The sequence below is a fragment of the Lycium ferocissimum genome, unplaced genomic scaffold, assembly GCF_029784015.1.
Source record: "Lycium ferocissimum isolate CSIRO_LF1 unplaced genomic scaffold, AGI_CSIRO_Lferr_CH_V1 ctg657, whole genome shotgun sequence".
Lineage (NCBI taxonomy): Eukaryota > Viridiplantae > Streptophyta > Magnoliopsida > Solanales > Solanaceae > Lycium > Lycium ferocissimum.
The window spans coordinates 141,161-169,126 of NW_026726405.1; the positions used below are offsets into that span (position 1 = coordinate 141,161).

The 27,966-nt window shown below is 35.3% G+C and overlaps 3 protein-coding genes across 3 annotated transcripts; 2 read left to right on the plus strand and 1 right to left on the minus strand.

Annotated features, from left to right (window-relative positions):
* The first annotated feature begins 13,223 nt into the window (after positions 1-13,223).
* LOC132045381 (uncharacterized) lies at positions 13,224-14,163 on the plus strand. Its single transcript, XM_059435971.1, has 3 exons — positions 13,224-13,476; positions 13,592-13,954; positions 14,105-14,163. Exons 1-3 carry the CDS (start codon positions 13,224-13,226, stop codon positions 14,161-14,163), a joined length of 675 nt encoding a protein of 224 aa, XP_059291954.1.
* Positions 14,164-21,947: 7,784 nt separating this feature from the next.
* Positions 21,948-23,117, plus strand: LOC132045382 (non-specific lipid-transfer protein 2-like). Its single transcript, XM_059435972.1, has 2 exons — positions 21,948-22,384; positions 22,885-23,117. Exons 1-2 carry the CDS (start codon positions 22,056-22,058, stop codon positions 22,892-22,894), a joined length of 339 nt encoding a protein of 112 aa, XP_059291955.1. The 5' UTR covers positions 21,948-22,055; the 3' UTR covers positions 22,895-23,117.
* Positions 23,118-25,248: 2,131 nt separating this feature from the next.
* On the minus strand, positions 25,249-26,935 carry LOC132045384 (peroxidase 22.3-like). The gene is made up of 3 exons (XM_059435975.1): positions 26,683-26,935; positions 26,277-26,471; positions 25,249-25,931 (listed from the first exon to the last, which is right to left on the minus strand). Exons 1-3 carry the CDS (start codon positions 26,890-26,892, stop codon positions 25,383-25,385), a joined length of 954 nt encoding a protein of 317 aa, XP_059291958.1. The 5' UTR covers positions 26,893-26,935; the 3' UTR covers positions 25,249-25,382.
* Positions 26,936-27,966: the final 1,031 nt, after the last annotated feature.

Below are 27,966 nucleotides of genomic sequence, written 5' to 3' on the forward strand. Positions count from 1 at the left end.
CCCGGCAAAACTAATAAGTTGGGCTGAAGGCCCATTTTCAATAGTCTTGTAATTTTTGGGCTAATTAATGGCCTAAATTAAAAATTACAATAAGAATTTTTAATTAGGGAATTGAACGGGAATGCCCATAAATATTTTTACAATTTATCCTTTTCCAAAAAAAATATTTATAAATACCAACATTTATTTACCTTGTATACCTTTGGGATATACAATTCACTTGTTGTACACCTTAATAGTGTACAAGTACAACAATATGATCCAAATATTCTTACCGTTGAATCACATTGTTGTATACTATTAAGGTGTACAACATGTGAATTGTCTACCTCGAAGGTATACAATGTATAAAATTGTGCTCTGAAAATTGTTTAATGGTTATACACAGATAATTTTTTACCCCACCGCCACCGATAGTCCTGTAAAAAGTCCCAACTAAATGAACCAGCAATCACTTAAGAAGAATAGGGTTTCACAGTGAAACTTCCACTGAAAATTGGACATGCATTTGATGCCTATAAATCCTATTTATGTGGTATCACTTTATTTTTCTTATTTTTTATTTTTTACATTAATACCTTTTCTTATATCTAATATTTACAGTTGCACTTACAATTATCAAATTTCCAATAAATTAATTATAGTGGGAATGAGGCATTATTAAATCAATTTGAGATGAATTCTTTATTTGAAGGTTCACTTTCTTATGAAGAAGAAGGTCAACTTATAGGCTCAACATCAAAATTTAAGAATAATTAATCAGAAATCGAACTTTGAAATGTTATAGATTGTAATTTTTTAAATTCAAAAATTATAAATCCAAACCGATATTATCATAAACTAATTCGAGCTATCCCAACACCGCACCTTACTTGTACGTAAATGCACATTGAGCGAAATTTGGTGAGTTCCTGAAATGTGTGAGCATGGCATGTTCAATTGCAAAGGCAACCATGCTCACACATTTCAGGCACTCACCAAACTTCACTCAATGTGCGTGTTTTTTTTTTTTTTTTTTTTTTTTTTTTTTTTTTTTTTTAAGCACTCACCAAACTTCACAACATTTAAAGACACATTGGGGGAAGTTTGGTGAGTGCTTGAAATGTGTGAGCATGACACATGTTCATAGCTGCCTTCGTAGTTATTTTTTTCAATTTCAATCAACTATTTTTGTGGCAATATATATATGTGTCCATTTCATATTTTTCCTTTTAAAATACTTCATGCGAAAACCTTTTCCTAGAATAGAAGTGCACTTACTATTTAATTATGTCAAGGTATTCAGGTGAAATAACCCTATAATTAGCTCCCTATTCTTTAAATGAGCTATCATTTGACATGGCTCTCATCAAACACCGTCCCAGCAGTAGCTAAATTAATGCTTCAACAAGAATTTCGTTTGTGCATAATGATTGTATTTACTTGTAAATATATGGTTATAAGAGTTCTTTTGAAAGAAAAATGGGGGTAGGAAAAATGGGGGACGAGATTACGAAGCGGGGAATCGAACCCTTAACAATAAGGTGAAAGTTCAGGTAGTCAACCAACTGAACTACTAAAATTCCCCAAAGATTTCAAATTTTAACATGTCAAGGGGCATTCGATTATAAGGGTTCAAATCTCTTCTTGACATGAATATTTCCTGGCTACTGTAGAGGCATAAGATTTTTCGAATATTGTTAAATAACTAAGGGCTTTAACTAACACATTATAAACACATTATAAAGTTTGAACCTTTTCCACCAGAAATTAAGTATATGATGTTTGATTTTTATATAATTTTAAGCTTCAGTTTCCTGTCTCTCTGCTTCTTCTCCCTTAGCATGGATATGACAAACAAAGACGAATAATTTGTTTTTGAAAATGGCTCATGGATATCTTATGCTTTTCCACATCTAATTTTGAGAATTAAAGAAGAAAAATACTACGACTCCAGTTCTTTTATTTTTTTGTCCCTTTTCTTTTGTCTTCTTTATTGGAGTTTGGATTTCTGAGAATTTAATTTTGTGTCAGAATTAATGTATTAAAAGACTTTTTTGTAACTCGTCCGGGTAATCATCCCTGGGCGTGGCACTTGCAGAACAATCTGAGGCTCACCTGTGGGGTTTTGTTGTGTGAGGATTACACCTCGAGCGCCCAATTTGATGGCCTAAACACGCTCGCGGATCGCCCAACAACTCCTACGCAAATCATGTGTCACATTCCATAATTAGCATTAATGCTGACTCTCAAATGTTTTAACAAATGAATGATACAAATTATATTCATCTAAGGACAAATTAATCATCAAACTTGACTTGGAAGATAATTCCAAGTCAGATTTTCTTCATGTGTCAATATGTGATAAGATCTGGCTAACTGATAAAGATCAGGATGTGTTTATGATTAAGTTGTTTTTCTTTATTCATTGGTCATTCCTGCAAATTAGGACATTATATTGATTGTCTTGTAAAAGCAAACAACATAGGAATTTGAGTTAAGACGAAAGGTCTAATGGTAATAAAAAAGTTTTAATGTGGACATGGCTATTTAAACGCTATCATATACTGGAAGAACTATTGGAAGCCACGATGTTTGCTTTTTTGAAATAACAAAAAACTTTTTGTTAAAGATCGTAGAGGAAATCAAAACACAAAAAGAGGTTCGTGGAGGCAAAAAACATTAGATAATTTAATTTCTTCGCCCTTGCTAATTAAGTTTTGGTAGGATGAGTTACCAGATACATGTACTTGTAGGAGATCTAACAAATCTTTTCGATAGAATAGTCGAAGTCCACACAAATATCACCTATATATAAAATAAGAAAAAAAACAAAGAAAAACAAAAAGATGGATCCCAGTAGAAGCAGGCATAGACATAATGACCGAACTAATTTTTCATTTTGACAGTGGTAAAGTTGGCCAACTGATACAGATTAAAGACAATGTGTAAATAAATTGGAGTTTTCTTCGTTTAATACATAATAAATTATTCATATAGGATAGTGAGACTAAAAAAAACTTATACCAGTATTTATCATGTCATAATACATTGCCAAGAAAAATAAAACTACGCTTGGATTAGGATAATGGTCCTAACGTGGTATATAAAATGTCTTATGCGCACGTGATAAGAACTAAACACTGTTTCAGAGAAGCCAATCAAGTGGCTAATTTTTTTTTGGCTAAAAAGGCTTCAACTGGTCGCAATACTATCATGTATTCTAACTATCAAGAATTTCCCACGGAAGTGAAGGGCATGATACAACTTGACAAACTTCATATGCCTACTTTTAGGAGAAGGTTTGAGAAATGTAATTTCTTTGTTAGTTAGCATACTTTTTGATTAAGGAAGAAACTTTGTATAGGCTAATTCCTTCCTATAGATTGATCTTTTATTCAATCTATTTTTTTGTAGACTAGAGGCAAGGTTTCATATCCCCCTCTAGTCAATGTAAGTTTATCTTATTAATCTAATATGGTAGGGGTCAGGCCAAAACCCCCATACCTTAGGCTCACAACCTAATGGTGATGACTTAATATTATTGAAAAAAAAAAAAAAAAAACCTGACTTATAGTAGCGCCACCACCCAAAATTATATGGCATAAAAAAACTGAATTTTATTTAACCCAAGTATACCAACTAAATTTTCTCACTCTTGGCCGGCAGTTAATTAATTAGTTCAAATTTCAACTCTATAAAAATAGAGGCGGATCTAGGATTTGGAGGCTGCGGGTGCCTTTTTTTTTTTTTTTTGAATCCAAATAGAGTAAATTTTTTGTCGATTACATTAGGCTTCGGGTCGGATTATTAGTCTTTTCCATTTGTGTTAGACAAAACGAAAAAACGAAAATACATAATAATTACAACAATTTGGCACACAGATTAGATCTTTCCTACTTGTTTAAATATAAAAGCAACTGATTTGATGATATGTATTATTACTTTAAAAGCAAGTCAAGAGGAATTAAGGAAATGAAAAAAGAAAAGTCAAGAGGAATTTGGAAATTATTAAAGGAAAGACGCAACTGATATTAAAGGGTTCCTACATTTGTGGAGTCAATTTGTAGAATTTACTGTTGTGCTGCTGTGCTGCCTATTTACTGCGGCAAGCCAAAAAGACAATTAAATGCTTTATGTGAGGATCGAACCCTATCACCAAGGAGGAAACTATTAGGCTATTGTTACTTTGGGTGACAATCTAGCAATTTATACGATTTCATATGTATGTATACATAACGTTTTCACCGAAGCTTGCAGGTGTTGTGGCATCCCACGGGCCTTAGTAGATCCCCCGTATAAAAACCCCTAAGGTCTCACTAGCTTTTGTACCCAACAGTCAAGCAAAACATTTATAGTATCATATCCATTACTTCCTCAAGCTTGCTACTCTCTATTTTTTTTTTTCGGTTAATTATTATCTTTGTAAGATTGGAAATGATTGGCAAGACTACATATTTCTTCGTGCTCTTGAGCATGGTGGTGGTTGCACCCCATGCAGAGGCCGCAATGACCTGCGGCCAGGTTAAGGTTGGTGTGGTTAATTGCCTCCCTTATCTACAAAATCGTACCCTCTCGGGGCCTGCTGTGGCGTCGTTAAAGGTTTGGTAAATGCCGCTAAGGCCCCAGAGGACCCTAGGACTGCATGTGGTTGCGTGAAAACAGCTGTTACAGCCATCAAGGGCATTGATTTTGGCAAAGCTGCTGGTCTCTCTGGTGTTTGTGGCACCCACATTCCCTTCAAGATCAGCACCTCTGTTGACTGCTCCAAGTACGTCATTCACCTTCTTCCCTACCATAATACTCCCTCTCTTTCAATTTATTTATGTGGTATTGTTCGAGATTTGAGAGTCAAACTCTTTAATTTTAATTGCGAGTTTGGAAATAGAATCTTAGAGTTTTTTTTGGAATGAAACTATTATTCCCTCCATCCAAATTTATGTGAAGGTGTTTAACTGGAGAGTTTAAGAATGAAAATTACATTTTTGAAACTTGTGGTCTAAAACAAGCCTTAAATATTTGTATGGCTATAATCGTCTCATTAAGGGTAAAATGAGAATTTCAAAGTTAAATTTTTACCAAATGTAGAAAGATGTCATTCTTGTTAGGACTAACTAAAAAAGATAGATTGTCACATAAATTGGAACAATAGGAATACATATTTGAAAACTATGTCAAAAGTACTATAAGTCATAATAATTGACAATTCAAAATATTTAAAAAGTGTGTAAGAAAATGACAAGCTGAATGGTGCCACATACATTGGGACAGAAGAATACTTAATTTGAGATACATAATGACAAGCTTCTACTACCCTTGTGCTTGATACTATTTCTTTTCTAGTCTGATCAACACAAATTTATATTTGGACATAATTAACTTAAACTTTCCGTATGTTATACTTAATGACATGATTTTGTAGTTACAGAAATGTCACGATATGTTTAAAATCAAAAGATCCAAAAGTCTAACATAAAATAGCAAGATCCAAAAGGTCTTACTCCTATGTTATTTCTCAAAACTCATACCCCAACCAAACCCCGTCACATAAGATGTGGTACATATTTATTATCGTCTAACTAACACGATACAAATGTATTTGTGCTAGCATTTCTAAAGTAAATTGAATAGAGTTACACCAACAGTAGTAAATTAGAAACTTCATAGCTCAATGCTCGATGTATATATTTCCTGATACATTGAATTAGCTGAAAAGTAGAAGATTATTTACATACCCAGTTTGTTTCTTGGCTAATATTGGTGTAATCTAATGCAGGGTCCAGTGAAGCTGGTGAAACCATGAAAGATCATGTGGAAAAGAATAAAATGGATCTGAGTTTGATCCTGCTTAATTATGGATTGTGTCCGTTATATCTTTCTTTTTTGTTTGTGTCTTTTGGAGTCATATTGAGTCCCATAATAAAACTTTGGCGGTTGGTTGTATTACAATTCAATCTTTGCTAATACATATTCTATCTTAATTGGTTTTAGTGTCTCTTCCACGATCCCTGTTACCTGTTCCTTTTTTTCCCCCTTCATTTACGTATGAATAGAAATATATGCCACCTCATATTTTCTTTTTATAAAAATCAAGATACGTAAAGTAGAACATAAGCTAATACCGGAAAAAAATGCCATATAATAAATATTAAAAAAATATTAATCATGGACAATTGTAATGATGGTGTATCGACTGATTGATCGATCGAGAGACGTGATTCATGAGATATTGAAATTCTACATGTCTTTTATTGTTTCCATCTGCTAGAATATTTTTCTTCGTAAATGGATGGGAGATTTAAACAACTAGTTACGTACAATTGCGATATTGTTGGTTTAAATCTTTCAGTGTGTTGTGAACCATGCTAACTCGACACGCTAGAAGTGGTAAATAAGACTGATCCAGTTGTGATGATTCGGCCGAGTAGAATATTAGAGAGTTTATTTGGGATCCAGGCCCAATTAGCAGTTGTTAAAAAAGACTAGAGGTTAGAAATAATGATTATGCATATTGAAGCTTTGGCTCTGTCAGTTCTTCTCATCTTCTCTTCGAAATTTGTCTCTCATCTCCTTTCTGATTACTATCCTATTTCTTTAAGTTGTTCTGCAATTCCTTTTGTTATTTACATTCTAGAGTTGTAATTTTCCAGTATTGAGATCAATATAGTATATAACACCTTATTGTTTGTGTTGAGAAATTGGTTAGTTTCACGGTGCCTCGATCTCTCTCCCAGCTCCTCATGACTAAGATAAGAGGGGAAAAGAAAAAGGATGGACATATTAAATTGTTTGCAACTCTTATCCTTATGTTGCATAGAGTCACATTGGGTCCTTTGACAATAGTGGCATCTAGACACAAGGTGATTACGAAATATGACAATAGCTTCATTAGAGGGCAGATTCCTCTTGTACAATTTTCGAACAAGAAATGAAATCTTAAAAGCGATTGTTTTGTGTTGCAAACAATTTAATATGTCCTAAGAATGTCATTCATATGTTTGTTCTTCAAATCGTGCCACACTACTAAACAAAAGCCCAAACCTCTAAAATAGACGCAGTCGGTTGGTCTTTTGGAAAAGCCGAATAAAACCGTCAGAAAATCGTTGGTCGGAAATGACCAGGTCGGTTTTTGAAAAATAAAATTTATCGGTTTTTTAAATACATGACAAAAAAAAACACGGAGTTCGATTGGTTTTTAAATTACATAATTATAGAAATGCATCATCCAGGGATCGAACGCCCATCTTTACCATGGTAGGATACTATTTTACCATTAGACGCTTAGTGCTTGTTGGTTTAGGACTTTGGTTGTTTTATTTATACTCTTCAAGATCTTTTTTTCGTGATCAAAACCTATCGAATTACATTACCGACCGACATCGGTCGATTTTTCAAATAAGTTGATTCAAGATTTGACCCAAATACCTACCGACGTCATTCAATTTTTTGAAAATTATTTTTCAATTATTTTAAATACTAAATCGACCGCTGGCCTTGGCAAGTTTATATTACAGAAGTGCAACCATTATATGTCTGAAGTTAGGCCTTGCAAGGCCACAATTTCAGTCAAAATGTCTATCTGAAGCTGGGTCTTGTCAAGGCCACAACTTCCATAAAAAGATGTCTAGGAATTAGCTCGTTAAGAATCCAACTTATAAGTTTAAAAATAAAAAAATCTAAATTATCGAATAGACTAATCCGAAATTGAACTTTGAAAAATCCAACCAACCCAAGCTTATTCGATTTGATTTAAATTATATTCCCTCCGGTTTAAAATAAGTATCTACTTAGCCTTTTTCACACTCCTTAATAAAACATTAAGAGGTCGTTTGGTAGCTGGTTAGGAGTAAGTTATTCATGTATTAAAATCCTGCATAATAAAACTGTGTTTGGTAGCTAGTTATGAGGTGATCAGTGATTCATGTATAAAATTAATACAATGTTTGGTTTGCAATTTAGAAACCAACATAAGTAATACATGTATAAGTTATGAGAGAATCTATATGTTATTTTATGCAGGGCAAAAGGTAGAATAGCTAATATATGAATAACTTTTTTTTTTTTTTAATTTCCAGCATAAGTGTCACGGGGGTGTTGTATATCATTTTATACAAACACAAAAGGAGGGGAGGGATAGACCATACCCCTGATATACATGTACACGGATTGCAATCAATCCCTTCCTAAGAGAATGTTAAACCTAGTTAGCTATACATTCTCTGATATATACTGCTATCTATACAGTTCAGCTCACAAAAAAGTTAGCTTTGTCATATCTTATCCTCAAGTTAGGCATTTGTCTTTGATCCAAAATATAAGCTCCAATGGCTCCTCTTGACATTTGTTGAATATTCTGAATTTATAAGAGGATTTTCCAGGGTTGTAGCATGCTTTGCTAAATAGTCGGCCACCTGGTTCCCTTCTCTCTAACAATGCTAGACAGTTGCTTCTTGTTGATCAACCATTTCAATGGTATCCTCAATGATGTCCTTAATGATTAGATTGCTAATGGTCCTGTTTTTCAACATTTCCACTACAATTAGTGAATCAGATTCAATACAACATTGCTTATATCCATTGTCTATCATATCTATGGCCATTGCTTCAACCATGTTGTGATTAATGACTTTGATAGGATCAACCAATGCAAATATCAATCTTCCACATTCATCTCCGGTTATTCCTCCAATTCCAGCTCTGTTAGAGTTCTCTATATAGCTATCATCTGTGTTAATTTTAATCTTCCCAACTTGTGGCATGTTCCATATCACCTTTTTTATGTTAGCTTTTGATTTGAGCTTTTCCACAATTTCACATAATTGGTGCCGCTCCAAATCCAACTTAAACTTGGGAAATGCTTTATCCATAGAAGCCTTCAGATAACATAGTACTTACTGTTGCATTGTTCAGATGTAAAATCTTCTTTAATCCCCATATCTGCAAGCACACATTGTAGTCTACATTACCTAACAAATGATAGTTGGAACAATATGGATGATCATCTTGTGCATTTCATTTTTAGTCTGAGTCAGCCACCATTCATGTAGAAAAACTCTAGCAGGCTTGGTCTGATAGTTGGTTTCTAGTGGTTGACCAAAAAACTTCATAGAACTAATGCAGGATTGCTCTCAAAGAAGAAATGATGAAAAGTCTCTGGTTTAGCATTGATGCAACATAAGCAGTCAACTGAAATATCTACAAACCTGCAAACAAAGGTATTAGTGAATGGTAATTTACTCTTAATAAGTCTCCAAGTAAAAAAAGAGAATTTAAGAGGTATGTTGTTATGCCAAGCCTTGAGTTCTGTCTTTAGACTCTGATCCCATTCCAAGCATCTTTCTTGGAAAAGATTCCAGCTGCTTCTAGTTCCCACTTAAGAAAATCCTTTTTCAAGTTGGATCCAATTTTGATGGTGCCAGCATGCTGGCACAACCATTTAGGAAGCTTGAATAGCTAATACATGAATAATTAAACCCTGCATAACTAATATTTACATAAAATAGTACCTAGATTCCCTCATAATTAATCCATGTATATTAATACCTGCATAACTCTAACCAGCTACCAAATGGCCCCTAACTCCTATAAGAAAGCACTAACTCCTAGAAAAAATAGGTACTTTACTAAACTATCCTTAAATTAATAAAACTCTTGCCTAATTATTGTCTTGATTAAATGGGGGAAAATCTGGAAAGATAAAATTAATTTCTTCTTGATTATGTAAGCGGACACTTATTTGAACCAAAATAAAAAAGCTAAGTTGACACTTATTACCGAAGGGAGTAATTTTATAAATCTGAAAATAGAAAATCCAAATCGAAATTCTCATAAACCATTTGGAACTGTCCGACGCCCATACCTACTTGACCTAAAAGCACATTGAGTGAAGTTTGGTGGGTATGTGAAATGTGTGAGCATGGCATGTTCATTTCCCCCTTCGAAATTATTTTTTTCAATTTCAATCGACTATTTTGATGGCACTATAAATGTGTCCATTCCATATTTGTCCTAAAGAATTCTCATACGAAAACTTCTTTTCTATAAGAGAGTACATTTGTGTCGATCACATGGTGAAATAACCTATAATTAGCTTCTAGCTCTTTAAATGGGCCTTCATTTGACATGGCTCTCATTAAACACCGTCCCAGTAGCTAAATTAATTTTCAACAAGAATTTCATTTTAATTAGGATTATCTTCACTTGTAGATGGTTATAAGGGTTAAATCTCTACTTAGCATGAATATTTCCAGCTACTGTGGAGGCATACAATAATTCACCGGAAAATGTTAAGTAATTAAGGGATTGTTTGGTAGTTGGTTAGAGTTATGCATGTATTAGTAATACATTGATTAGTTATGAGAGAATCTATGTATTATTTTATGCAGTGATTAATTATGCAGCCAGGGGAGGAGCTACAGTGTTAAAGAAGAGGGGGGGGGGGGGGGTTGGGTGAACCGAGTAACTTTGCATAGACCCTGTATTTGAACTGGAAAATTCAGTAAATATGGTAATATTTACTTGCGAACATACTTAGACTAATCAGCAGACGGTTCAGTAGAAATGCAGAGGCTGGCGAAGCTCTCTCTTTCCTGAGACGTGGGTTCTCGGACCCCACCAATGCCACTGATTTTTTTATTTCTTTTTATTTTGTTTAGGCAAGAGATTCTCTTTTAATTCTCTCATGCAGTTCTTTTTCTTTGGTAACTTTTTCCTTTTTTGCAAGAACTTCCTTCGGTAATTTTTTCCCTTTAAAAATTTATTTTTTAAAAACAAAATATAAAATTGACAACTAGAGAAAAGCAAAAAAGCAGTAAGGTACTTGTTCGTTAGTTTGGCGGTCGTTATACGTTAACTTGAGGTTGTTGTCCGTCTTAAAATTTCGAACCCCCAAACATCAAATCCTGACTTCGCCTCTGTATGTAGAGTTTATTTAGTTATTCATATAGGAGTATTAATTATTCCATCTTCTATCCTGCATAAAAATAATACGTATATAGATTCCCTTATAACTTATACATATAATAGTTATGCGGGTTTCTAAATTGCAAACCGAACACCATATTAAATGTGTTGAATCTTATATATAGCAAAAGAGTGCTACCGAGCATTGGCTTTAACTAAGTTAGAACCTGTCCATCAGAAATTAAATGATGTGATGTCTGATTGTTACCAAATCTTTCGCTAGGTTTAACTTCTTGTCTCTCCTCCACTTCTCCTTCGTTTTCCTCAGCATGGATATGTATGGCCATGCATAGACATATTGTGTTGTGAAGGTCGTAGTACTTATGATCTTATAAGTCTCACGACAAGGATTAGAAATTGGCTAAACTATATATGGTTTGAAATAGCTTTGCATATGTTTGACAGAAAGCCTATTGTAATCAAACCAAGGAGGCCTGACATTGAGGTGACCAAAGAGACAGTTGATAAGGTACCCATCTGGATTAGGCTAAATGGGCTGGACATAAAGTATTGGGGAAAAGCAGCATTAACAAAGATAGCTGGTATGGTTGGGAAGCCACTTAAAGCAGACAGAGCAACCACACATAAGGAGAGACTGACTTTTGCTAGGTTGTTGGTTGAAATGCCACTAAACCAACAGTATCCTACAGAGATTATGTTTGAGAATAAGGTGGGGAAGATTTCCAAAATATTGAATATGAATGGAAGCCTACTATGTGTACTAGATGCAGAAACTTTGGACATGAGATCCATGAGTGTAGAAGGCAAAATAAGGATGAGGAAATACTGAAAAAATTGATGAAGAGTAAAAAAGAAGCAGAGCAAGAAGGGGTGAGAATTGAACAACAATCTGCAGAGGTGGAACATGTGAAAAGGCTTGGGGAGGGTGTATCCAAAGGGAAGGAGAAGGAAAATTCTCCAGCAAGAACAAGTAAAACAGTAACAGAACAAGGGGTCACATATGCAAACCCTTTTGAGGTACTGCAGGAGAAAGAAATAGAGGTGGTACAGCAAGACAAAACACATCATGAGTTAAATAGAAGCACAACACAGCAATGTACTGGTTCTAGAAATGATAAGGGTAGGGGTACCCTCACCCCCAATGGATAAACTGGGTTTTTAAAATGCCAGGGGCCTGAACAGAGTCAACAAACAACATGAGATGCCTTTGGTTCATGAATAATTCAAAAGTTGGACTGTTTAGGCTCCTGGAAACCAAGATTAAGAGAGCCAAAGCATAAAAGGCCTCTCTTAATCTTTGCCCTAGGTGGGCTTTCACTACAAACTTATCTGCTCATCCTGGGGGAAGAATATAGTTGTTATGGAAGCCTCAGATGTTTGATGTTGAGATTGTTATGGTAACTGAGCAGATGATGCATAGTTCAGTACAACATAGGGGTACTGGAAATGAATTTTGGGTGACAATGGTAGATGGCTTCAATGACCAAGGTCTAAGAAGGGGGTTATGGAATGACATACAGGTGATTAGTGACCAGATAAGTGGGCCATGGACAGTTATGGGTGATTTCAACTGTGTGCTCAAGAAAGAGGAAAGAATAGAAAGTCCAGTAACCCTATCTAAAATAAGAGAACTTAAGTAGTATGTAGACAGTTGTGGGCTGCAGGACCTTAAATTACAGGGTCGTTCTTTACTTGGAACAATAAGCAAAAAGGCATAGAGAGAGTATATAGCAAAATAGATAAAGTCTTTGGTTAATACTGAGTGGACTGCACAACTACCAGCATCTGAGGTGCACTTCATGAATAGAGGCTTATTTGACCATTGCCCTGCTATTATCAGGTGGGAGGATAAGGTCAAGACAGGAATAAGATAGTTTAGATATTTTAATATGTGGAGTACTGTTCCTGAGTACAAAACTAGAGTGACAACAAGCTAGAATACTGCAAGCAAAGGGAGGAATATGTTTAAACTAGTAGGGAAGCTACATAGATTGAAAGCAGTCCTAATCAAGCTGAACAAGGAGAGGTTGAGTGACATTGAGAATCAGACAGAAGTTGCTATGGATAAACTGATACAGTGCCAGAAGAAGATACAACAGAGTCCTCATAATGTACTGCTGCTGGATGAAGAGGTAAAATTGATGCAGGAGTGCACCAAGCTAAAGAAGGCTAGAAAAGAATTTCTGCAACAAAAAAGTAAAGTGCAGTAGCTTAAAGAAGGGAATCAGAACATAAAGTTTTATCACAGTTTTCTAAGAGCAAGAAAAAACACTAATAAGATCTTTACTATCAAAGACAAGGAGGGGCAATACAGGACTACAATGGAGGACATAAGCAAGGATTTCATTGACTATTATGTTGAGTTACTGGGAACTAAAAATGTGTTAAGGAAGCATGCTAGTAGCAGCCTGATCAGAACTGATCCTATCTTAACTGAAGAACAAAGAAGAATGATGGATAGGCCATATACTGATAAAGATGTGAAAATGGCACTATGGGCATTAGATGGAAATAAGGCCCTAGGACCTGATGGATATGGTAGGAAATTTTTCAAAGATTGCTGGGATATAGTGGGTAAAGATCTGATTCTTTGGGGTTATGGAATTCTTTGAGACTGGCAAGATACTGCATGGGGTCAATGATACAGTAATAAGTCTAATCCCTAAAGGGACACATCCTGAAATTGTAGGGGATTTCAGACCTATATCATGTTGCAATACTACTTGTAAGGTGATATCAAATATGCTATGCTTCAGATTAAAAGAGGTGTTGCCAGACATAATTGCAGACAACCAAAGTGCATTTGTAACTGGGAGAACAATTGTTCAAAATGTTCTAATATGTCGGGACCTCGTAAGGCTGTACAGTAGGAAAAATACCACTAGCAGTTGTTTGATCAAAATTGACCTTAGAAAGGCATATGACTCTGTTGAATGGGGATTTGTGGAGGAAATGCTATATGGATTGAATTTCCCCTGCAAGTATATAAAATGGATCATGAAGTGCATATCCACACCACAATACAGAATATCCTTGAATGGGGGATTGCATGGTAATTTTAGAGGAAAGAGGGGTTTGAGACAAGGGGACCCAATATGCATGGAATATTTTACTAGGATCATGAAGTGGGTTGCTATGAAGGAGGGATTTATGTTTCATACTAAATGCTAGGGACTGAAGTTAAACCATCTATGCTTTGCAGATGACATGCTCATTTTCAGTAAAGGTGAATTCACATCTGTAATGCTAATGTTGCGATGACTAAGCACTTTCTTCGAGGCTTCTAGACTTACCACCAAGGCTACAAATCAAATATCTTTACTCCTAACATGGACAAACAGGTGGTGGAAGATCTGTGTGAATTAATTGGGTAAACTAATGGTAAACTCCCTTTTAAATACCTGAGCATACTTATAACATCAAAACGACTATCTGCCTTGGACTATGAAGTTCTTATTGGGAAAATAGTTGCAAGGGTGAAGGTATGGGGTACAAAAAATCTATCATTTCTTTGGGAGAATTCAACTTGTTAACTCTGTGTTAATGCATATCCGCTCTTATTGGTCATCAATCCTTATTCTGCCTAAGAGTGTGCTAAAGGAAATTACAGCAGTTTGTTGAAATTTCACATGGTCTGGGCAAGTGTATACAAACAAACCCCCATTGATAGCCTGGGATGTGGTGTGCAAACCAAAGAGAGAAGGGGGACTAGAATTACTGTCACGACCCGAAACCCACCCTAGGCATAATAGACATTCGATGCTATGAACAACACCGGAAGCACCTTGTAAAATCAATAAACATCAAATATTTTTCGATAATCTTTCATTAATAGTTTAAGAGATGTTATAAATAAATAATTAAAGATCATGGTCACAATTTATGAAATAAAAATCAGCGGAAATCTTATTCAACATTTAGTTGAAACGTGGCAACATGCCTCCATAAAACATAAGAGACATCCAAACGCTACCTATAAGTTTATAACTATCTATGGAGCTTCTAAGAAAATAAACTAACTAAGGAGATAGCCTGAAACTGCTAAGAAGTAATAACTGACTCAATGAAAACCCATGAACAAATATATGGGCTCACCAACAATCTAGAAAGCAGCAAGTACTCCTAATCCACGAGATCTGTCTGTACCTGCTCTTCTTCGTTACCTAACTTACCATAAAAAACAACAATGGTATGCCTGAGTATTAGATACTCAATGAGTGTCTCGGGGACAACAAGTAATATAACAAAATAATACAATAATGATTAGTGAAAATAGTTCCAATAGAATAATTTGAAATCAAAGACAAGATCAATCAAACAACCCAAAATCATCAATAGAAAACCATCAAGACAAGTATATATCTTTTCCGATTCATTATACCATTTATTACCATTTGAATCTTTTCAATTCGAGATCAATATCATCAATAAGCCACTCACAGGCAATAAAGATACGAAGCAAGCCACTCACAGGCTTCCAAAATACGAAACAAGCCACTCACAGGCAACCAAAGTAACACATGCCAATACAGGCCCAAATCAGTATAATGAAGGGATGACCATTTAAGGTTCCCTAAACCAGCTTAGAAGCAACACATCAGGGTTATCACCCTTAAAGACTATCCTTCCTCCCGAATAGCTAGGCAAATGCAAATCCAGGGTTATGAACCCTCGATGACCACTCTTCCTCCCGAATGGCTAGGCAACCCCACTAGGATCCATAGTGATTACCCTTCCTCCCGAGCAGCTAAGCCAAACACAAATAATATAAATCATGTCAAAAGAGCAGAATCACAATCCTAGCATAGAAGCCGAATCACTCAAATCATGGCATGGAAGCCGAATCACAAGTCATATCATGATAGTCACATTATTCATTAAGGATTATGTTCATCATCCCATTATGGGGGTACATCAAGTCATTTCAGTTTTGGATACCGGATCACTTCTTTAAGCAAGTTTCAAGTTCAACACAATCCATTACAGAGCGCTCACATGAGATAGTCAAGCTTTTCAATTATCAAGTTTAAACATCCCTTATGGGGTAATTCAAGTTCGAATACCAAAGCTTTATATCTCAATATTCAATCATCCTTTAGAGAGGAAAACAATCATGAGTACGTATATATAATATAGTACAAACAAGGTTTAAAATGGGCTTGTCCCTCACGCACACAAACCACAACCAAAGAGTTCATAAAAACCGTTCGAAAGAGTATGTTAAAAAAGAGACATACAAATCACCTTTATAGTCAAAAAAGATTTTAAAAAAGAGACATACCTCAATTCCCGCTAAAATGGTACCAACAGAATTTCCAACGTTCAACAATCACTCTACAATAGGTTAATAATGACAAAGTTCAGAACTTTAACCAAATTCGAAGAGTTCCCACCCTTATCGCAAAACTAGGGCTTTTTGTGCCCAAAAACGTGTTCTTGAATCCCCCAAGAATCACCCATGGATTCTAATTGTTTCTAATACCTTACACTAGTCCCATCCCTCTCAATAATCTCAGTAAGAATCATAGAACATACCTTTAAGAAGTTTCCCAAAGTCTCCTTCAACTTCTCTTTCTTCGGTTTTCAAGAATCTATGGTTTGAAGGATGAACTAGTGTTAATTTGATGTTAGATTTATGTTTTAATGATAGGAATTTATCAAGAACATACCTTATATGTTTTGGGGAAGCCTTAGGGTTGTTTTCTTTTAAAAAGTCATCCAAAACAAAGTGGGTAAAAGTTAAAATAAAGTTTTAAAATTATAGCGTTCGGAACCAGCAAAATGGGGTCTCGCGCCACCCTTGCGTTGCAAGGGCAGGGAAAGGGGCCTCTCCTCTACCACCCTTGCATCGCAAGTGTGGCGCACAAGGCCAAAAACCGGTCTGTAACATGAAAAGCCACCCTTGTGACGCAAGGGTATCGCGACTGCCTATAACGTTCAGTAACATGGGCATAACTCCTATCACAGAGCTCCGTTGGAGCTAACCGATCTACCGTTGAAAAGGTATTTCAAAGGCCTATAACTTTCATGCAGGAAGTTTTCCCAAATTCCCAATGTATATTCACGAAACTGGCTTAGAAGTCAGACCTACCGAAATTTAGATGAGTTTGAGAACTCTTACGAACTTCACTATTTGGTTTGACTTCAAAACTACTGCTTATCACCCAAATTCATCCCGAATGTATTCATATAGCTAAATATCACATTAATACTAGTTTTACACATTCACACCTAACCCGAATTTACGGGGTGTTACAATTACTGATTGTGTGAAATGCAATGAGGCAGCAGTGGCTAAATATGTTTGGAACATAGTCAACAAAACTGATAACCTATGGGTAAAGTGGGTTAATCATGTATACTTGATAGGGCATGATTGGTGGCAATATTCTCTCTCGCCCCCCCCCCCCCCCAAAGACGATTCTTTGGTGTCGGAAGAATATATATGGCCTTAAACATATATTTGCTGGAGGATATAGTGGAAATGGATGGCTCAAACAAACAGGGAAATACACAATCAGAAGTGGTTACCAATGGAGACTGGGAGATGGAGAGCAAAAGACTTGGTGGAGGGCAGTGTGGAATAATGTGAATATCCAAAAAGCATTGCTTCATCAACTGGCTAGCTAGGCATGACAGACTACTAACAAGAGTAAGACTGGCTAGGATGGGCATCTGCCAAGACAATTCATGTACTCTAAGTGGTAGTCAACCTGAATCCGTACAACACCTTTTCTTTGAGTATGAATACTCAAGAAGATGTCTAGTGGATGTGCAAAAATGGTTGCAGATATAGGGATGCAATATAAATATGGAAGGAATGTGGAAAAGGATAGGCAGGAGAGTTCAAGGAAGAATCAGTAGAGGACTAGTATGGGCTGTACTGGCTACACTAATATATCACATTTGGGAGGCGAGGAATGAAGCATTATGGAATCATCGTGTGTCCAGGCCTCAAGGGGTGATCCAGCTGATAAAAATGGAGACCAAAGTGAAGATTTTGATGTCTTGAATAGGAAGGCAAGCGGTAAAGATAGGAAATGGATAGAGGAGTTATGCTTATAGAACAGAGTCGATAAATACAGGATAGAGGTGGTCGGGAGTTGTTTTTATTGGTTTGTGATTGTATTTTTCTCTTTGGCTTATGACACTACTGTAAGCTGTAAGTGGGGTGTTTCTGAGTTTGGCAATAAAAAAATAGAGTTTGTTCGAGCTAAAAAAAAAAAAATTAGCTTTGCATAACCTTGTAAATTATTGCATTTCCTTTCCGTAGCAAAAAAGAAAAAAAAAGTGCTTTACATAACATCCTTCTGAGATAGATGTATTTGGATAATGGATATATTATGTTTTTCCACATCTAATTGTGAGACATTGTTTAGTGAAAAACTAGTATATCTTACGTACGTTAAAGAAGAAAAATACTACGACTCCAATTTTTATTTTTGTTCAACCCTTTTTTTCCCCCTTATTTAGTGGAGTTGGAATTTTTGAGAATTCTGTGCCAGAATTTGAGAGATGCAACTCAACTACCCACTTTTGTTGCGTAAAAGTTATGGCCATAAGACAAATCACAAAAGACTAACCCCTCAGAGACTATGCCTCAAGAGATTTCCTCTTGTTTGGCCTAATTCATGTGTTTTGGTTTGGGTCAATTATTACATCAATTTCTACCAAATAAAGATAGACAAAATGTTGGGGAACCACTCGAATTTAGGCCAGGACCATGAGGAGTTTGATCACTGTTAGATTAAGAATAACTTCATAATAACTACGATCTAGAATCTTAGGGTAATTGGTGGAGTAACCGGAGACTGGGAATTAATGAACCCATTTTGAAGCCTCTACACAAATAACGAGGAACAAGTAAATTCTCTTAACACCCTTTCACATGTATAACCCCGTTCTAGAGTATACACTCAGACCAAGACCTGTTTTTTTGTCCTAAATTAAAGAGAACTTGATGTAGAGAGAGATCAGGTCATCAGGCTCAACAAGGTGGTTGTGACTGAACCTGGAGCAGGAAAGAGCATACTCAATAGGTTAAAGTGGACCTAGAGCTGAAAGAGTAGGCTCAACATGTTAAGGAGTAGATCTGAACTAAAGTTAGTGGCTCGGTAGGCTGAATTGTGAGAGAAATGAGTGGATCTAATTGAAGCGGTTCGATAGGCTGAGTTTAGAGAGCGAAGCTCAAAGCAATAGAGTAGTGATAGAAAGAAGACAATATTTAAAAGGGTTATATCAACATTTGGATTTGATTTCCTGTAAAAAATTAATGTGAGCATCTAATCCGCTATTTTAAAGCAATGAGTAGAATTGCACAGGATATTATAAATTCCTTTTGAAACCCTTATACATTTAAGTGGAACGTATTCTCTAACAAGTTTACATTGATTTCTTATGCTGAAAGATCAATTGCCTTGGAGAATACCAATAGTATTTCACGTCAACTTAATTTGTAAAGACGTCTTTTGTGTTTGAAGTAGCAGTACTAGATTGTACATTAGTGAAAACTATCAAAGGGTCAGGAAGTAGAAAATATTAATGCCCATAAAAACATTGAAGACTCAGGGGGTTGAGTGCCAATGACCTTAATTGGTATTTGTTTTTTTTTTTGTTTTTGTTTTTTTTGAATCAATTTCCCAGTGCCCTGGATATTTCATTATCTTCCAAAATCAGCAACCAGTCTTACAATGAGGTGGTTATAGCATCCATGACTCCGAATTACAACTGCAAAAACAAAAGAAAACCTCCTCTACAGAGGTTTTATATAACAAAGCCTATACGCAGCTAGTTATTTACTAGGCTTTAATACAAAATATTTACCAAAAGTTATGCTTCCTATGCTTGAATCTTAGTGAGGGCATTTGTAATTAATCCATTCTGTATGGGCCTCTCGCACTCTTAGGTATCTCTTCAAGGGAGAAGAAGTTGTGATCTTGATTGTTGATGCTCCTCTTAGCCAAGGCATCGGCAACTGGGTTCGCCTCCCGATAACAATGTTGGAATCGACATCCAATTCTTTGTGCTCGCTTCTGATCTTCAAGGATAGTTTCTTTCAGGTACCAAGGAGGTACAGTCTTGCCCTTAAGCATGTTTATAATCAATAGAGAATCCCCTTATAATATGAGTTTACCGATGCCATTTTGAGTACACCATTTTAGCCCCTGTAATGCAGCTTTAGCTTCAGCAGAATTGCCACTAACATTAGCCAAAGGTGAAGCAAAAGCCATGATTAAGTGGCCCTCTGCATCTCTACAAATACCCCCGCTCCAGCTGATCCATCCTGCATTTTGCTACCATCTGTATTAAGTTTGAACCAAGCCCATTCTGGTTTGCTCCATTTAACAGTAATGCAATCACTCTTTGGAGTCAAATTCATGATCTGAGTGCATATATTAAACCAATCTGTCCCCCAGTTCTCATCGGGTTTCACCTTGGTCAAGATCCACTTTAAGTGAGAAAGAATTTGATACTTGATTCTCTTCAAAGAGCACTTGGTGTTGCCATACCTTTCTGCACATCTAGCTTTCCATATTTCCCAACAAACCACCATAGGAATGGTTTGTAGCAAAATTTGATGGATGGAATTCATATCTTCAAGTAAGCTCTGATAGGATTCTCCCATCTAATTTCAAGAGGACTACCATAGAATTTTTTGATATTACAAGCCATTTCTCCAGCCATAAAAGAGTGATGAATAGTCTCACTTTGAGGGATTTTGCAGCAGAAGCATCTAGACACAACATTTTGTTTAAACTTGCATAAAATATCATCAAAAGGCAATTTATCTTTCAGCAATTTCCACATCAAAAAGGACATCTTGAATGGAATATATTTGTGCCAAATTCTCATCAAAAGAGGGGACTTGTTTTTGGATTGCCTTGCCAGCTTCCAAGCAGAAGAAGCAAAGAATAATCCATTACCATTGGGACTCCAGACGGGTGTGTCATCCATGTCTTGATACCCTATCTCAATAGATAGGATATGTTCTGCAAAAAATTTCGGGAAGTGCATTTGTTCAATGTTCCAAGCACCATGGTGAATAATATTAGTAACTTTTGAGTTCATCGGAGGTGCTTGCATGTGAATTGTAAGTGCTATTGCCCCCATACTAGTCCAATTATCCCACCATAAATTGCTATTCCCCTTATTAATCCTCCAGAGAATATTGTCTTCCATTTTATCCCTACTCCTGAGCATCTTCTTCCAAATTCGAGACTGAGTAGGAATGATCTGTTTAGTAACAGGTGATCAAGTGAATCTACAATATTTGGCAGTTAGAAATTTAGACCACAAGGAGTCTGTGGTCCTAAATTTCCACCACCTCTTCATATTTAAACTTTCACTGACATCTTGAAGTCTTCTAAGCCCCAAGCCAATTGATAAATAAATTACGCCTCTCTTGAAACATTCCTAGTGACATCTTTTGAATATTTGAAGATATCTAGTTTAGTTTTCATGAGAATTTAGTATATAGTACTACTAAATTGTTCATATAAGACTATGAAAGTAAAAAATAATTTTACCACTAGCAGGGGAGGAGGCAGAGGGGCGCAAGGGTGTTCAATTGAGCCCAAATTAAACCCCCTTGGTTGAAATTCGCTCTATTAAATAAGCAATTTTTTTGTTTTGCATATATATAAGATGTTAATCCCCTTTTCATAAAAAGAAAAAATTTGAATGCCACTTATTTGAATTTCTGGCCCCGTCACAGATCACTAGTTATCGGAAATCTGTTAAGACTACTTGGAAAGTAACAAAAGATTGAATTAACGAGATTAAGAAGAATAAGATAAAAAGGAAAACTATTCTTGAATTAGGTCCATGGTCTTGAGAGGATATTGGTTTATGTATGGTGAAGACATAATAACTAGATAAATACTAGAGAAGTATGGTCTCTTTAACCACAATATAGTGCATCTCAGTAATTTTGTACGATAAAAAAGCATTGAATTTAATGTTCCAACTACCAACTAATCCTCTCACTCTTTCATTGGTAATTTAGTTCCAATTTTCTGTCTATAAAAACCCAAAGGTCTCACTACCTATTGTACCCAACACTCAAGCAAAAACATTTGTTCTATCATCCACTACCCCTTCCCCATAATAACTCTCTAGTATTTTATCTTTCCTCTTTTTGTTTACCAGTGAAAATGGTTGGCAAGATTGCATGTTTCGTGGTTTTGTGCATGGTGGTGGTTGCACCCTATGCAGAGGCATTTACCTGCGGTCAGGTTCAGGCGGCTGCGGTTCAATGCCTCCCGTATCTGCAGAATCGTGGCCCTCTCGGAAGCTGTTGTGGAGTCATTAGAGGTATGATAAGTTCTGCTAAGACGACAGAGGATCGTAGGACTGCATGCAATTGCCTGAAATCAGCTGCTACGATTATCAAGGGCATTGACATGGGCAAAGCTGCTGGTCTCCCTGGTGTTTGTGGTGTCAAAAGTCCCTTTAAGATCAGCATGTCCACTGACTGCTCCAAGTACGTTATTCACCTTAATTCTTCTCTTAATATAATGAATTTGGGTTTGCAAACGACAAATTTTTAATACTCCCATGTTCTAATTGATGTTGTGGTGTTTATTGAGCACAAAATTTTAGAAAGAACAAAATTGGGACAGGGCAAGTACACATTTATTAGCTCTCCATTTCAATTTATGTTGCACTGTTTGACTGGATGCGAAGTTTAAGAAAGAAATTAAAAAAAAATTGAAACTTATGGTCTAAAAAGAAAAATGTATCACATAATCGAGAAGTATCATCTTACATGTTACAAAAGAATTTGTGCTCGCTCGCATTGTTAAAGTAAAATAAATAATGGAGTAACACCAACGGTAGTAAATTTGAAACTTCAGATCTCAATGCTTGCTATATATTTTTCTTGATGCATTCTGTTGGCTGATTAATGAGAAGATCATTGTACGTATAGCCAGTTATAATTTTCTTGGATAATGTTGGTTTAATATAAATATGATGATGCAGGGTTCAGTGAGGCTGATGAAAAATCAGTTTGTCACTGCATAAATGTTGGTATTGCAATCATGTGGAGAAGAATAAGAAGCATATGGATCGAGTTTGATCCTGCTTAATTGTGGGTCGTGTCTTGTTGTTTTTTCTTTTTTTTCGGTCATAGTCGAGTCCTGTAATAAAACTTTGGCGGTTGGTTGTTTTGCAATCCAATCTTGATAATATATGTTATATCTTATTTAGTTCAACATATCTTCCGATCCACAATTTACTTTGGTCGGCTGGTTGTTTTGCAATCCAATCTTGATAATACATGTTATATCTTATTTAGTTCAACGTATCTTCCGATCCACAATTTCATTTCTCAGTTCTTTCACATGTTATATCTTGTCACGTGCCCTTGGAGAGTTGGAGTAGCTCGCATTGGTGGTGCCTCATCTGATCCTCCAGCCCCCAGCGGACGATCTCATTCTCACTATCTGTGATGAAAACATTTAAGAATTAAATCTTAATTCAACTCTAGCACATGAGATAAGAATGAAAGAAGGGAAAAACTTTTTAACATGCTTTTGCAACTCCCATTTATAAGTATGGTCGACAACATACTCAATCGGACTCTAAAGCCTAAGATCTTATATCAAGTTTGTCACGACTTAAATTCAAGGGCCGTGATGGCCGATGGGCACCTAAAGATATTTTGAGAAATCGCAATGACAAATTAGATTTGTGTTATCGATTTAATTAATAAGATTGGTTAAGATATATCTATAGATGTTTTCAAAGAGTAAGATCAAAAGTTGTGTCAAAATTGAGTGAATTGAATTATGATCTACTATTTAGTCCATCTTTATTCAGATTATGTTAGCCAAAATGTACTCTACGCGGGATAATCTATTAATTGAGTTCATTTTGATCCGCTCAAATTCAAAGCCAAATTGCTTAGTTACCGCCCCTAATTTGAATATACAAGGAAGTTTTAAGAAAACGAAACACTAATGTTAAAGTTGTTTCTCGTGTGTACGTAGCTAGGGATGACTTTTGCAATTAATTATCCATTGGTAAAACAACTTTGAGGAAAATCAATTTACTCAAAAGTAAAGCCAGATCTAGAATATCTAAAAATACTCTTAAATTTGTCGGATTATTAGTTTCCTCCTCAAATTATGCCTAGTCTTACTTATTCTTCTTGGACTTGGCTATTTGATAGTCTCTACCACTGATGTGGTAAAGTGTGTGAGTACACTCTCTTTTAGGCACATGGGAGTAAAGAAGAATTGAAAAATCAGCTCTAAGGTCGGCTATTTTTCAACCGTTAATTGCTACAATTTTTTCCAATTGTATATTTCTTCTGATTCATCTCAATATACAATGTATATTTTATCCCAACTTTGCATTTTAAAAAAAGGTTTCATTGATGCATGCAATGACTATTTGTTTCAACTGTTTATGTTTTATTTTTTAGGCCAAATTTATATTAAGAGAAAACTTGCTTAGAACTCCATTTTTGTTCAATAAAAAAAAATAGACAAAATAATGGAGCACCAAACATGCATTTCTTCTTTAGATGCGATGCCTATTTATTTCAATCGTGTATTTTTCTTTTCGCGGACCAAATCAGTAAAAAAACACTTGGTTAGAGCTCTATTATGTTCAGCCAATTAAAAAAGGCATACCCAAAGTAATGGATTGTGTACTTATTTATTTTTATTCTTTTTGGATGTAATGACCGTTTATTTCAAATGTGTAACCTTTCCGTTAAATATGTAAACATGAATTACTTGGTTAGAACTCCATTATATTTATCCAAATAAAATTTTTAGTTAAAATAGTGAAGTTCTAATTGTCTATTTATTGTTATATCTTTTTTTATGCAATGACTATTTATTTTAATTGTATATTTTTTCGGGCCAAATTTGTAAAAACAATTGCCTGGAACTCCATTAGTTTTGTTATAATAATAATAATAAAAAAATAAAAAATAAAAAAAAACCTAAATAATGAAGTTCCAACCAAGCTTTTCTACAAATTGACCCAAAAAGATGATTTAAAGAATTAGTGAATTTAAATATGCATAAAAATATATTTTATTTTTTAAAACTTATCATGTGGACAATAAAATCACATGGAAGGCGAGTGTACATACAGCACTTACTTGGGATGACACGATCAGGGGTAGAAATGTTATTAAATAGCCAAGTTCGGGGGTAATTATGACTAGGCACAGTTAATTTGAGAAGGAAACTAATAATCTTAGCCAATGTTAAGAATGTTTTTAGGTATTCAGCCAAAATAAAAACGCTGCTCTTTCACTCGATAGCCATCCTAAAATTTACTCGTAAGCTGAAAACAACATAATTGAATTTCTTTAATAAACAAATTACCACACAACTTTGTTCGCAATTAACTTATTTTAGGTGATTAACAACAAAGGTTCCAAATGAAAAAAAATGAAAAATCAAAATTACAATTGAAAATAACCAAATTCTTGAAACATTTGTTTTCATTAGCACTACTTAGTTCACCATCCTGCAGTTTACACGAATCTGACCTTGATTTCCAGTCAATGGCTTGATATTCCCCATCTTAATCATAGATTCAGCAAAATCTTTAGAGAAAGTCCTTAGGTTCGTACTATAGGTTTTAACAAGATTATCAGTATCTCCTCCACTAAATAGTGCTTGATCGGAATGCAAAAGCCCTTTCTTGGATATCAAGTTACTGAAATATTTTGAGTCGAAAAGAGCAGGTGTAGGATCAAGGGATGCAAGGTTGGAATCACCTCCACTACGTGGACAATTTGCTTGGCGTTGGCTCGCAAAGGTGGAGTCAATGTTAGTGTCATTGTAGATGCGATTTCTGAAGGTGAAACACTGAGCAAATCCTAGTGTGTGACCACCAGAGAGAGCGACAAGGTCTTCCTCATCCAAACCTTGCTTCTTGAAGTTGTCGATAAGTGCAGGTAAGTCCATCACTGGAGTTGGAATGTCATTGTTGGCTGTAGTTCTGCTTGCTGTAGTGGAGTCTCTTCTTCCTAGTTGTACTTCCCACGTTGGCCCATGTAGCTGTTCATATATAAATGTTTCAGGTTAATTATACACTAATAAAAGTTCATAACATTAGCATCATACAAATTTTATGTTGACTCCCTGACTCACTATATATGAGCCTTGATGCTAATTCTTTATTTCATGTTGAACTTAATAAAATATCTAATGAATCTATCTCAATTTGGGAATTCTAGTTTAATTAACCTAACTTGATGAGTTTTTAAATATTAGTTGACGACTTTTACTAATTAGTTTGGACAACGATGGACCGTAAATTAAACATCAACTATGGTTAGGAGAAAAATTGACGAGAAAAGTAAAGTTTTAGCCTATGTTATGACATAAGGGAGTAATACGCACAGCAACCACAGAGTCACGAGCTGCAACTGTCAAGATGTCCGCACAAGATACGACTGGACATCCACAAACTTTATCAACCTCGGACTTGATTTTATCAATCACCTCAAATCCTCTAGCAGAATTGTTATTAGCACGAGCAGTCTTTTCACTATCAATAGTAGCCGTTTGGTCAAGAAGAATCGAAGCGTCACAACCCTGCATTGACAACAAAAGCATTAGTAATGATATCATTCTCAAATCAACCAAAACCAATGACTCCACTGGATCTCTATTTAACCTATAAATTTTTTGAGGTTATTTCATTCCTAATATCGTCAAGATTTCAGGTTAAAATACTTAATGCTTTCACGGATAGAGATTAGGAGGAAGTGAAAGACGACATTAAGTGGGAGAAAAAGAATCTCACATTAACGAAACAATCATGAAAATGTAAACGTAGCAAAGATGCGCCCATTCGCCTCTCTTGCCGGACTGCATCCTCAACAACCCGTTTAATGGTTGGTAAAGCTTCAGGACAAACATCATCGTAGAAATCATCTGACAAATCCGAAATTGCCATGCCTGCTAGAGAAAACATGATTAACACATAAAGAAAGAGGAAGCTAGTTGAAGCCATTTTTTATAATTACTATATATAGTCTATGCAGTTTTATACTTCGTTGTTATGTTTCTGATTTTGTGATGATCAGAGTAAAATGAGGCTGTATTTATAGTAAGAAAAATGTTGACCATAGTAACACGACAATGGTTCATTGGTTCTAGGTTTAGCAACTCTCACAAGAATGAGCCACACTTTGACAATTTCTTACAAATTTTTTTTAATTTTCTGGTCCACTATGACAATACATGCACGAAATGTTAAGACTTGGTATTATCAATTGTTGCAAATTTGAGTGGGTCGGAGTCTCTCGTTTTATGATAATTAAAATCAAACGTATTATATAGGTAACATTTAGACTTACACCACATCAATTTTCACTTATTAGTAAATAAATTATACGTGCTAAACCTTTGAATTTTTTGTTTTTCTAGCTTAAGAGAAATATATTCACGGTTATTTAAAAGAACAATGATTCTAATCCGCTCCGAGTTTTGATGTTTACGTGCTTTATCACTTGTTCATAATGTAAGTGAAGAAATTAAATTAAAAAAATCAGTTAGAACCAATGACAAAATTATTATACTATTAATACTATATTAGAAGAGTGGGTTGGATTGTCGTCCACCCACTCTTCTAATATAGTTTTTAAAAAAAAAATGTGGCTCACTCTTCTACAATAATAGAAATAAAAAAATTAAGTTGGGGTCCAAGTGAAGAATTAGGAGACAATTGTAAGGTGGGGTTCACGTGAAGAAGTAGGAGATAAAAAAAAAAAAATTAAGATGGGCTCCACGTGAAGCAGTAGGAGACAATAGCGACAAAAAAATAATACATTTAAATAATGATAACAAGTTCAGAAAATGATAAAAGTACGCTTAGAGAAAATTTAAAGAAGAGAAATTTATGAAAAAAGAAATAACTATTTAAATTGAACACAAAAACCGCTAAAGAAGTCATAAAACCAAAAGATTTAAAACTTGTACCTTTGGGTATAAGTTTAGACACATACGTCTCACACAAATAATGGAATAACATCAAGAAGACGAAATATAAACGGTCAAGAAACGTATACACATATTTTCTTAAAAT